This window comes from Panthera onca (genome assembly GCF_046562875.1).
Source record: "Panthera onca isolate mPanOnc1 chromosome E1 unlocalized genomic scaffold, mPanOnc1 haplotype 2 h2.Chr16_ul_5, whole genome shotgun sequence".
NCBI classification, from domain to species: Eukaryota; Metazoa; Chordata; class Mammalia; order Carnivora; family Felidae; genus Panthera; species Panthera onca.
In genome coordinates, this window is record NW_027675819.1 from 644,040 (window position 1) to 657,024 (window position 12,985).

The 12,985-nt window shown below is 35.9% G+C and overlaps 1 protein-coding gene and 1 pseudogene across 1 annotated transcript in view; one reads left to right on the top strand and one right to left on the bottom strand.

The window, feature by feature from the left end:
- Positions 1 to 3,862: 3,862 nt before the first annotated feature.
- LOC145715170 (iron-sulfur cluster assembly 1 homolog, mitochondrial pseudogene) lies at positions 3,863 to 4,228 on the top strand (annotated as a pseudogene).
- A 5,401-nt stretch (positions 4,229 to 9,629) lies between these two features.
- Positions 9,630 to 12,985, bottom strand: part of LOC145715164 (uncharacterized) — a 34,291-nt gene continuing 30,935 nt past the window's right edge. Inside the window, exons 11-13 of the mRNA XM_081794824.1 lie at positions 10,837 to 10,941; positions 10,128 to 10,181; positions 9,630 to 9,751 (exon numbers count right to left, since the gene is read on the bottom strand). Of these exons, the coding sequence (XP_081650950.1) occupies positions 9,630 to 9,751; positions 10,128 to 10,181; positions 10,837 to 10,941 (281 nt within the window). The remainder of the gene's footprint in view (positions 9,752 to 10,127; positions 10,182 to 10,836; positions 10,942 to 12,985) is intronic.

Consider the following 12,985-nt stretch of genomic DNA (forward strand, 5'->3'; position numbering starts at 1 on the left):
TCATTAGAAGTCAAAGCAAATTTGTTCCTAAATTATTGATATAATAAAGGCTCCCTTAATTTGGGGGATAATGAACAGAATAAAATCTAGTTACCAAATTGGATAATGAATTGCCAAAAGAAATGATTATAGCAGGAGATCTTATACTGACTTATGTAATTGATCGTTGACAAAACCACATTATCTTGAGCTTTCCAAAACTTTACCTTATTTATTCATGTGCTTACCTAAAATTTAGCTATTTACATGTAGGTGAAGACATATATACATATATGAGAAAAAAATCTGTACAGTACATAGGACATGTTATCAAAAGCAAGTCTTATAGTTTATTTTTCAAACAGATAATCCAAGATCAAATGGATTTTATCAGGCAGAAATATTTTATATTTTATAATAACTGGGTAAAATGGCAAAATTAATATGGACAATAGACTACTAGGAATATAAAAATTTAAATATAATTTATTATAAAGCATTAGGGTTTCAGTGTCATAGAAACTCACCTGTAAACTCTTTCGTTTTCATTGTCACATTTTTCAGATCAACCTTCCCACCACCTGTAGGACAAAAAGCAGTCACAGACCAACAATGAGACTGTTCCTTCTGCTTTCTCTACTTATGATACCTCTCCCCCAACTAGAACATTGATCATCTTGAATTTTAGTTCCAGACTATTATATTACATTTTTCATCATATTTACTTAGATATAAGAATGCTTTTTAAAGTTTTTTCCTCCACTTTGTTTCATGCATCTCAGTTTTTTCCCCTGTATTCAGATTCTGTTATTTTGTTTATAGTCGGTTTTTTGTTCTCCTGTTAACTATTTATACATTTCTTTTGGTTCCTGATGCTGTAAAATTTTACAACGTTTTTTTTTGGGGTTTTTTTTTTTTTGTTTGTTTTGTTTTTTTATTTATTTTTGGGACAGAGAGAGACAGAGCATGAACGGGGGAGGGGCAGAGAGAGAGGGAGACACAGAATCGGAAACAGGCTCCAGGCTCCGAGCCATCAGCCCAGAGCCTGACGCGGGGCTCGAACTCACGGACCGCGAGATCGTGACCTGGCTGAAGTCGGACGCTTAACCGACTGCGCCACCCAGGCGCCCCATGATGCTGTAAAATTTTATATGACTGTTTAGGTACAGGTTGAAAATATATTTTTTTAATTTTTTAATTAAAAAAAATTTTAAGTTTATTTATTTTGAGAGAGAGAGAGAGCACACACACAAGCAGGGGAGGGGCAGAAAGAGAGGGAGAGAGAGAATCTCAAGCAGGCTCCACATTGGCAGCACAGAGCCTGACACAGGCCTTGATCTCACAAACCCTGAGATCATGACCTGAGCTGAGATCAAGAGTCAGACACTTAGCCAACTGAGGCATCCAGATGCCTGAAAAAAATTGTTTTATTTGACTTAGCTCTCAGTGTTCCCTTTCAATATAGGACAACAGGGAAGGAAAGATAAGAAGAAATGAAATGATAATATATAAATAATTCTGGGAAAACATTGTATAAAACAAAAACAGTATCATCTTGAATGAGGATAAAAGTCCAAAATAAAATCGGATTATGATAGATTAAGGATGCATATTGTAATTTCTACAATAACCTTTGAGGCTTCTAAATTAACAAGAAAAATAAAAAATAATTAGTCCAAAAGGAAGGCAAGAATGGAAGGAAACAGAAAGTTGAACATGTACAAAAACAGGAATTCAGTAAAAGTAGATTTAAACACAAATATGTCAGTAATCTCATAATTACTACTAATATTGCAAAAATGATTTTCAGATTGCTAATTGTTTAGGGTTTTTGCATGCTAATTGGTTAGGATTTTTGCATTGTTTGTTTATACAAAGATTAGCCTGTGATTTTCCTTTTTTGTGTCTTCTTCATCAAATTTCGGCATAAAGATTATGATAGTTCCATAAATCAAACTGGCAAGTGTTTCTTGTTTTTATGTTTTTTGAAGAGTTGAGTAACGTGGAAATTATTTCTTACTTCTATGCTAGGTAAAATTCATCAAGGAAGTGATCTAAGGCTCTAAAATTTAAGAATTTAAAATATCTGAAATCTAAGGATTCAGAGAAGTCAAAAGTAAAAGGATGGATAAGTATAGACCATACAAACACTAAGCAAAGGTAGAGTAGGAATATTAACATCAAACAAAACAGGCTTTAAGAAAAAACTTTTCTAGTAATAACAAAAAGAAGTTTAATTCACCGTGAAGATGTCATAATTCCAAACTTGTATGCTCGTATTAACATGGTGTCAAAAAAAACAAAGAAAATTATAAAATTATAATGAGAAATAAAAATCCAAAATTACACTGAGAGAAATTTTTTAAAGTTCATTTATTTTGAGATAGAGAGTGTGCGAGCAGAGGTCAGGGGCAGAGAGAGGGAGAATCTTAAGCAGGCTCCACGCTGTCTGCACAGAGCCAGATGTGGGGCTCAAAGTCACAAATTATGAGTTATGACCTGAGTCATGAGCCATTCAGGCACCCAGGGGGAGATTTGATACATCTTTGTCAGTAGTTAATAGAAGAAGCAGATATTAAGATATTAAATCATTAAGACTTTAGGATATTTGAACAAGAAATTTAACAAAGTTGATTTAATGGAGATATAGGCAACACCGTACCCAATAATTTCAGAATGCATATTTTTTCACATAGGGAATATTTAGCAAAAATCACCATGTACTGGATTATAAAGCCAAATCTCAACACACTAAAAAGTAATGGCTATAAGCAATTCAAAAATAATAGTAAGGAAAGTTTCACTTAGAAGAGCACTAAATAGAATAAATCACCTAGGAATAAAGTTAACAAAAGAAGTACAAAGATCATACTTCAAACACTACAAAACACTGTTGAAAGAAATAAGACAAAACTCTTAGCAAAATAGGAATAGAAGGGAACTCCTTTAATCTGATAAAAGTTACATATATAAAACTTCAATAAGGTAATACTTAATGGTGAAATATGGAAATGTTTCTCTTTGTGATCAGAAATGAGGCAGGCTGGGGCACCTGAGTGGCTCAGTCGGTTGAGTGTCCGACTTCGGCTCAGGTCTTGATCTCATGGTTCATGGGTTCAAGCCCCACATCGTGTTGACAGCTCAGAGCCTGCTTCAGATTCTGTGTCTCCCTCTCTCTCTGCCACTCTCCCACTCATGTTCTTTCTCTCTCTCAAAAATAAATAAACATTAAAAAAAATGTTTAATTAAAAAAAAAAAAAAGAAATGAAGTAGGAACTCCTGGGTGGCTCAGTCGGTTAAGCATCTGACTCTTGATTTCAGCTCAGGTCACGATTTCATGGTCCTAAGATCGAGCCCCCACATCGGGTGTGGTGCTGAGCATGAGCCTGCTTAAGATTCTCTCCCTTCCTCTCCCTCTGCCCAGCCCCCACTTGTGCTCTCTCTCTCTCTCTCTCTCTCTCTCTCTAAAAGAAAAAAAGGAAAAGAAATGAGGTAAGGATGTCCGCTATCATCACATTTACAATACTATATTGGAAATTCTAACTGAAGCAGTAAGGCATGATGAAGAAATAAAAGGCATAATGATAGAAAAGAAAGAAAACTGCCATTATTTGGAAACATAATTATATATGTAGAAAACTCAGGAGGATATTCAGATAATTATAGTTTATAAAAGTATAGAAAGGTTGCTGGGTACAAGGTCATTACACAAAAATCAATATTTTTTATGTATCAGCAACAAACTGAAAAAGAAAAAAATTTAAATATACCATTTTCAACAGTATAAAAAATACCTAAAAATAAATCCATTGCATTAAATGCAAAACTTTACCTAGAAAATTATACAATAGCCAGCCTAGGACACCAGAACACCAAGAAGATGATGTTAACTTTGTTAGTCCAAGCCACTGTTTGGACTGTGAGGAAAAGGAAGATGCAGGCCGACCCACCTGCCCCTACTCTGACACTTTCAGCAGTAAACAACTTCTTAAAAATAAGTTTGAACACATAGGTGGGAAAGTTTGTGTTCAAACCAGGGATTGTAATAGCTTTTCTTATATTCTAGAATATACCAAAACAAAAGTAGATTCCGATGGGGACGTTGTTCAAGATGGAGTCAGAGTGTTCATCAAAAAGAAAGCACAGCTAACACTTTTAGGAACAGAATTGGTCTAAGTTGAAGAGTTTGTGTTCAACAACCCCAACAAGAAAAGAAACTTGTGGCTGTGGAGAAAGCTTTAATATGTGAAACCTCGGGACTAGTCTGGCTGTAAGCTCCTGGAGGCTTGTGGAAGTCTGCGGGCTTACGGAAAAAATCACGTGACTGTTATATGCTTAAGGTTTATAATGTATAACTGCCTTGTGAGGAAAATACAGTGATGCATTTTGAAAATGAAGCCACTATGTTAGACTCTAGATGGTGTTATTTGTATTCTTTTTAGGGGACAGAAAATGAGAAGCCATCACTTTTGGGGGGGGGGTCATTTTTCTACTTTTTCCCTTCCTTTTAAAAGATTCATGTATAATTAACATTCAGTAAGTTTTAGATGTACAATATCCTAATTACACAATTTTATACATTTCTCAGTGCTCATCAAGATAATTCTACTCTAAATCCCCTTTACCTATTTCACTCACCTGCTCCACTCACTTTTCTGTTAAGGAAAAAAATCCTACTCTGCACTTAACTCTCTTGAATCTTTTCTGTTAGAACTAATTCCATTACAATTGCCTTTCTGAGAGGATTTTGGGAAATGTATTCTTAATAGGTGTGCAGTCATTAGATCTCTGTTGAATGGCCTGACTGCAAATCCATTGGTATTTTCCTGACCAGTTGACAGCTTTTAAAATTTAGAGGTAGGACTGACTTTTAATCATTAAAAAAAATTTTTTAGTGCTCACAAGTTTATATTTTTAGGTTTGATAACGATTCTTGTGTATTTTCTAAATACACTGACAAAACAGATTTGGAGGTTTACATACGTCTTAGGACACTTATACTAGGCAGGTAAATTACATTAAAAAGATTGGTCTTCATAAAAGATCTTCCCAGAGAGCATTAATATTTTTTTTTAAGTTTTTACTTAAATTCCAGATAGCATTAGGGGTGCCTGGGTGGCTCAGTTGGTTAAATGTCCAACTCTTGATTTCAGCTCAGGTCATGATCTCACAGTTTGTGAGTTTCAGCCCCTCATAGAGCTCTGTGCTGACAGCACAGAGCCTGCTTGGGATTCTCTGTCTCTTTAACTCTCTACCCATCCCCTGTTCGCTTGCTCTCTCTCTCTCTTGCTCTCTCTCTCTCTCTCTCTCTCTCTCTCAATAAATAAATAAATAAACATTAAAAAAAATTTAAATTCCTGATAGCATTAATCTTTTCCCTCTGCTTTTACTGTGATTATCTTAAGTTCTCTTAGTCTGTCAATAAGATTTCAGCCACATCTATTTTTTACTTTGATGTTTATAATTTATTTAGTAATTCTATAATGATTGCTTAGTACTTTGTTTCTTTAGTTAGGCAATTCCCCTTGTTTTATTTTTAAAATTTAATTATTTTTTAATTTTATTTTTTATAGTTTCAAGTTTTAATTAATTTTTTTAAATGTTTTTAAAATTTATCTTGAGAGAAAGTGTGCATGAGAAGGGGATGGGCAGAGGAGAGGGAGAGAAAGAATCTTAAGTCTGAAGCCAGGCTCCATCTCAGGACTGTGAGATCATGGTGTGAGCTGAAATTAAGAGTCAGATGCTTAAGGGGTGCCTGGGTGGTTCAGTCGGTTGAGCGTCCGGCTTCGGCTCAGGTCATGATCTCACGGTTCGTGAGTTCGAGCCCTGCATTGGGCTCTGTGCTGACAGCTCAGAGCCTGGAGCCTGCTTCAGATTCTGTGTCCCCTCTTTCTCCACCCCACACCTGCTTGTGCTCTGTCTCTCTCTGTCTTTCAAAAAAGAATAAACATTAAATAAAAAAAGAGTCGGATGCTTAACCTTAAAACCTCAGTTGGTTTTAAGCATCCGACTCTTACATCAGGCATACATACTCTGTAAGATCCGACTCTTACATCAAGCATACATCAGGGCATGTATGAAGAATGGACAAATGTCCGAAACATAAAAAAAAAAAAGAGTCGGATGCTTAAAACCAACTGAGCCAGCCAGGCGCCCCTCAAGTTTTTACTTAAACTCCAGTTAGTTAACATATAGTGTAATATTACTTTCAGGAGTAGAATTTAGTGATTCATCACTTCCATACAACACCCAGTGCTCAACACAAGTGCCCTCCTTAATCCCCATCACCCATTTAGCCCACCCTCCCCACCTTCCCTCCAGCAACCCTGTGGGGATAAGCTTAGGAATCCCCCAGGTTTACACCAATGGGTTAACAAGGCATAAAGAAATACAAAGTCATAAAATGCTCACACCCAAGTTTGGGTAAACTAGATTGGCACTCCAAGAATAGGGGGGTGCAAAGACACCCCAAGAATAGGGAGGCACAAAGGTGCCAGGAATAGGGAGGAGCCAAGGCACCCCAAAATAGAGAGGGGGTGCAGAGGTCCCAGAATAGAGAGGGAGAGGCAAAGGCCTAAAATAGGTATGGTGCTAAGGTGCCCAATATATAGATAGGTATATGAAATTTTTTTTTAATGTTTATTTATTTTTGACAGAGAGAGAGAGAGAGCATGAGCAGGGGAGGGGCAGAGAGAGAGAGAGGGAGACACAGAATCCGAAGCAGGCTCCAGACTCTGAGCTATCAGCACAGAGCCCGACACGGGGCTTGAACCCACAGACCGTGAGATCATGACCTGAGCTGAAGTCGGATGCTCAACTGACTGAGCCACCCAGGCGCCCCTGATAGGTATATGAAATGAACAAGATTAGATATTCAGGGTGGAAGCACCCCCAAGTTAGTACTACAGCAGAAAATCTGCTTTCATAGGAGAATAGGGCCAGGTTAGGTAAATTGGTGAATTGGACTATGGACCGCTGTGCTGCAGGCAAAGCAGCCCGAAGTGGGAGATGGTTAACGTAAGAAAAGGTGCCTTATTAACCCTGAGGTTATTTCCCCTATCTGCCTTATCCCCTAGGCTGGCAAAGATAAACAGGTATGATAAATAGCGCCTCCTGTCTGTTGTTAACAACCATCTACCCATCTGCCTGGTGCCCAGATTTTGTTTTATATTGACCCAAACCCCAAACACTGTATATCTTCAAAACCCCCCTTTTCCCTCACGTCCCCAAGTTAATGTTCCTAGTTTGTCTCTTTGTACACACCCATTACATTTGGGTGTAAGCCTTCTGATCTGAATAAATATGGGGCAAGGGCCCTTATTCGGGGCTCTTGTCTTTTCCCCAGACATTATCCATCTCTTGCTTTAATCTTGTGTCCACTCTTTTGCTGGTCAAAAGAGAACTTTAGACTTAGAGTCTATGACACAACCCTTAGTTCTTTCTCTATCATTTGGAATCTGTTTCATGGTTTGTCTCTCTCTCTTTTTTAAAAAAAAAATTTAATGTTTTATTTATTTTTGAGAGAGAGAGAGAGCACAAGCAGGGGAGGAACAGAAAGAGAGGGAGACACAGAATCTGAAGCAGGCTCCAGGCTCTGAACTGTCAGCACAGAGCCTAACAAGGGGCTCGAACTCACGGAACCATGAGATCATGACCTGAGCCAAAGTCGGATGCTTAACCGACTAAGCAACCAAGGCACCCTTGTCTCTCTCTCTTTTTTTTTTTTTATAAAAAAATTTTTTTTTAAGGTTTATTCATTTCTCAGAGACAGAGAGAGCGTGAGCAGGGGAGGGGCAGAGAGAGAGAGGGAGACACAGAATCTGAAACAGGCTCCAGGCTTTGAGCTGTCAGCACAGAGCCCGATGCAGGGCTTGAACTCATGGACTGCAAGATCATGACCTGAGCCAAAGTCAGATGCTTAACCGACTGAGCCATATGGGTGCCCCTGTCTCTTTTAGTGCCACCATGTTATGTAACCTTCTCATTTTGAGATCTAGTTTTATTGAATCCATGAAATTGCTCTGTAATGTGAATTAATTGTCAAGTACTTCTTTTTGGTTGTTCCTTAGGTTAAACTGACTATATTACTACAAGATGGGGTTATTTGTTTTTTGCATGCTATCTTCCTTCCATTCCATCTTCTTTCCTTATTTTTCTTTTGCTATTTTTCTCTGCTGTGCTAATGCTAGAATTGGTGCCATATCCTTTCTTTTCGTTTTGCATATACTTCAGCAGTTGTGTTCAGATTTTCATTTTATTCTCAGGATTTAATGTAACAATGTTTAGTTGCTCTCTTGATAGCATCTCAGACCAGTTAGCTTTCTTCAGCTAGATGTATTTAAAGAAAACTGTTCTACTCACTTCTATTGTAATCGGAGAGTGTGGTGATATGTTACATGGTCTTCATTATATGTGAGCCCTGCTCCCATATCTGAGGTTTGGTTTAATGTCCCAGCAGGGTTCGTTGCTCTAGTTAAGTAGAATGAACTCGGTAAAGACATTTAACCAAACCACAGATCTGTGCATGGGATGGTATTCTTGGGCTTCCCATCAGACCTTCAATTCTGCCTGTAGCTCTTTGTTCTTGTTCACTTTGTTAGGTATTGGAGGAAAGAAAAACTAGACAGATTTTGGTTTTTTCATCATCTCAAACTGGAATCCTCTGGACCGGTTTAGATAGTATTAAAATAAATTGAAGAATTGAAAGAACTTACTCCTAAAACTCTCTGTGCCTGTCACCTTTTGTTAGAGTGATAGGTGGTGGTGGACAGTTGATAGATGCAATTATTTGATAGGTTTTTGCAATTATTATTATTGGTCTCTCGATTTTTTTCACTTCTTTGCTCAACATAGGTAATTTATTTATTTTACACTGGAAAAATGTTCATTTTATTAATATTTTCAACATCTTAATCTCATGTTATATATAACATATTGTAATAGTATTATTATGCTTGATATCTAGTATGTTTTTAAAATTCTTAGTATGTTTCTCTCTATCCCTTTTTAGTCTTTCTGACTATATCAGAATAGCTGAGGCATATATACTGGAAATAACCATCCGTCAATGTTTTAAATATTTTTATTTTTTATATTTATTTTTATTAAAAACATTTTAAATGTTTTTATTTATTTTTGAGAGAGAGAGAGAGAGAGAGAGAGAGAGAGAGAGAGAGAGATAACAGCAGAAGAGCAGAGAGAACAGGAGAGAGAGAATTCCAAGCAGGTTCCACACTGTCAGCACAGAGCCTGATGCAGGGCCTGAACCCATGAACCATGAGATCATGACCTGAGCTGAAATCGAGTCGGACACTCAACAGACTGAGGCACACAGGCACCCCAACCATTAGTCAATTTGAATCATTCTTCATCATAGGCTGTTCTCTTATTGTTTAGTGTTTCTTTGAAATGTTTCTCATTCTGTTTTCATTTTCTTCTTTATTCTTTGATCTGAGAATTGTTTGTCAGTACTCTCACCAATTTTAATTATTCATAGTAGAACACTCTCTTAAAGAAGAGACAGGATGTACTTTCACGTGAAACTTGAATTCAGCCACATCCTTTAAAAAATGCCCTGTTGATACTAAATAAACACTATCACTGGTCTATGGATACTCTCAAACCCAAGCTGTCCTAAAGGGAATGCATTTTTATGTGCAATGCTCACCAGCAACTGGTAGGTTTTGTGAAAAATCTTCAAGTTCTTTGTGTGACAGCTTAATCCCCATATTTTCCAGAAATGGGACGAGGTTATTCATAGCCACCTTTCCTCCTTAGGAGAGACAAATTATCATAAAAACAACCAAGATGCAGAAAAACTCCTTACTAATTCATGTATATTATGGTTATCACTTTACTCATGAAGACTTTAAGGTCCAGTAAAAGCTAGTCAACGGTATAAGGAGGGTCAATTTTAAGACTAGATGGAGAGTCTCATCCTCAGACTGTATCTTGTTGTTCATATCAACATAGTGCAAGTTCGAAAGGGGCTGGGTAATTTCCTAGGGATTTATGGCATATACCACATATCCATAAATATTGGGAAATACACACGTGAAATTTTTAACGTAATAAAAATAAATCAGTGTATATGAAAAATAAGAGAATATCACAGATATATCTGCTTTCTCATCATACTTCTCACTCACTTTGAAGAGCCTTCACACCATCCAGCAGCCTTTTTTGATACACCTTTCCTTCAGCTGTAAGAAAAGACATGATGCACGGTCAGAGAAAAATAATAAGGGAGATGCACCTAAATAATAAATATTCTACAATTTTCTCCCTATTTCCATAATTTCAAAAAAAAAATAGACTTTTTAATGATTTTTCTGAAATGTACCTAATTTCCTCTCAAATAATGACAAAGTTGGTTTGGAGAAAGATTTTTAATGAGGCAAATTTATTCACTTTTGCATAAAAGGCAAGGATTAGTGGTTTAAAACTTATAAAACATATCTCATTTGATTTATTTTTACCCTTGACTTCTTTCCTTACATTCTTTCTTTTTCCATTTTTACATTTTTCCACTTACTCTCAGGAATATTAATGGAACCAAGGACAACAATACACATATCTTATTGGCAAGATTAAGTGAAATAGCTATTGATTACCATAATGAAAATGAAATGACCCTGGTTTTTTGGGTCACTTAGTTTTTATTCTAAAATAAAAACTAAAATTTTAGTTTTATTCTAAAATAATTATTTAGAATTATTCTAAATAATGTTAAAAGTTTTCAAAAATGATTAAATAAAACAAAACAACCTGTAACAATCTGACAGCATTTTAGAAGAAAATCTCACAGGCAAGTAGTCTAAACCCCTTGAAGTCTACATATATATTTTAAATCCTTACCATCAACTGGTAGAGTTTTTACTAAATTAAAGTATTCCTTGTCTGTGACCTCCACTTTCATGTCTTTCAGAGCACTGTCTACATCACTGACATCAATTTGCTTTCCTAGAAAAGACAGAAATGGTGATAAAAAAGAACTTGCGAAGAACACAAAATTAGTGAGTTTGATTACAATCAAATGCTGCTAACTAGCAATATTTTTACTCATGTGCCATTAAGATAATTTCATCGGTACTTAAGAATCACATAATCTATAACAAACAAAAAAATTAAAATAAACTTTTTTTTAATGTTTATTTATTTTTGAGAGAGAGAGAGAGAGAGAGAGAGAAGACATGAGTGGGGAGGGGCAGAGAGAGAGGGGGACAGAATCTGAAGCAGGCTCCAGGCTTTGAGCTGCCAGCCCAGAGCCCAATGTGGGGCTCGAACTCATGAATGTGATCCAATCACGCATGACCTGAGCTGAAGTCGGACACTCAACCGACTGAGCCACCCAGGCACCCCCCAAAATTAAAATTTATTATCACCTTGGCTGGTTTATAAATATATAAATAATAAAATAATAATTTGGGTCTTTTCTTCACAAAATAGAAATGTAAGTAGTTCTCCTGATGGTTTGAAATTGTAATTATGTTAGGAGCAGTATAATGTTAGGCACATAAATCTAGAAAGGTACAAAGATTATATGCCTTAATATGAATTAAAAATTAATATAATATATATAAAAATACACATAGTGATGCTTGTTAAAAAGTATGTTTCAAAACAGAGCCTCAGGCTTCCACAATAATTTTTGTTTTGTACTATTTTTATGGTAAATAATCTTTTGATTACTATACTTTTGTAACTTTAAGAAGGAAAAACAATTTTGGTTTAATTAAGCCTTTTGTTTAAATCAGTGTAAAGGGCATCTCTGAAGTTTGCTGCCTAGAATCCTAAACTTTTAGTTCATAAATTAGGTATGTTGCATATTTCAAGTGCATATGTCTAGTATAAATTTCTTTTTATTTATTCTGCTTAAGAGTCACTTGGCTTCATTAGATTTATACTATTTATCTGTTCTGGAAAGTTCTCTTCAAATATTGCCTCTGTCTTGTTTTCTTTCTCTTTTCTTCCTGGAATTCCAAATAGATATATCTAAGATTTTCTTATCTATCCTCAGTGTCTCTTAACCTCTCTTTCAGAGTCTCCATTTCTTTGTCTTTCTGTGCTATACGCCTTGTAATTTCTTAAGTTCCTTAGTTCTTTCTTCAGCTATTTATAAATCCTTCAAGTATTATATTTATTTATTTTTTTAGTGGCTGAGTAATAGTCCAGTGTCTTTTTTTTCTTCCAAATTTTTATTTAAATTCTAGTTAGTTAACATATACTGTAATATTGGTTTCAGGAGTAGAATTTAGTGATCCATCACTTACATATAACATCCAGTGCTCCCTCCAACAAGTGCCCTCCTTCATGCCCATCACCTATTTAGCCCATCCCCTGCCCACCTCCCTCCATCTACCCTCAGTTTGTTTTCTACCATTAAGAGTCTCTTAAGGTTTTCTTCCCTCTTTTTTATTCCCTTCCCATATGTTCATCTGTTTTGTTTCTTAAATTCCACATCTTAGTGAAATCATATGGTATTGTCTTTCTCTGACTGACTTAGTTCACTTAGTATAACGCACCCTAGCTCTATCCACATTGTTGCAAATGGCAAGATTTCATTCTTTTTGGTGGCTGAGTATTATTCCACTGTATATATACACATCTGCTTTATCCATTTATCAGTTGATGGACACGTGGGCTATTTCCATAGTTTGGCTCTTATTGATAAATGAAACTAAGAGCTGGTTCTTTGAAAGAATTAATAAAATTGATAGCCTCCTAGCCAGACTTATCAAAAAGAAAAGAGAAAGGACCCAAATAAATAATATCATGAGTAAAAGAGGAGAGATTACAATCAACACCACAGAAATACAAATAATTATAAAAGAGTATTATGAAATTTTATATGCCAATACACCAGACAATCTGGAAGAAACGGACAAATGTTTTAAATTTTTACTATTTTCACCTCTCAAAAGTCTTTTTGGTTCTTTACCAAATTGCTTGCTCTTTACTTATGTGTTCCAGCCTCTCTTTTGATTATTAAACTATATTAAGCATG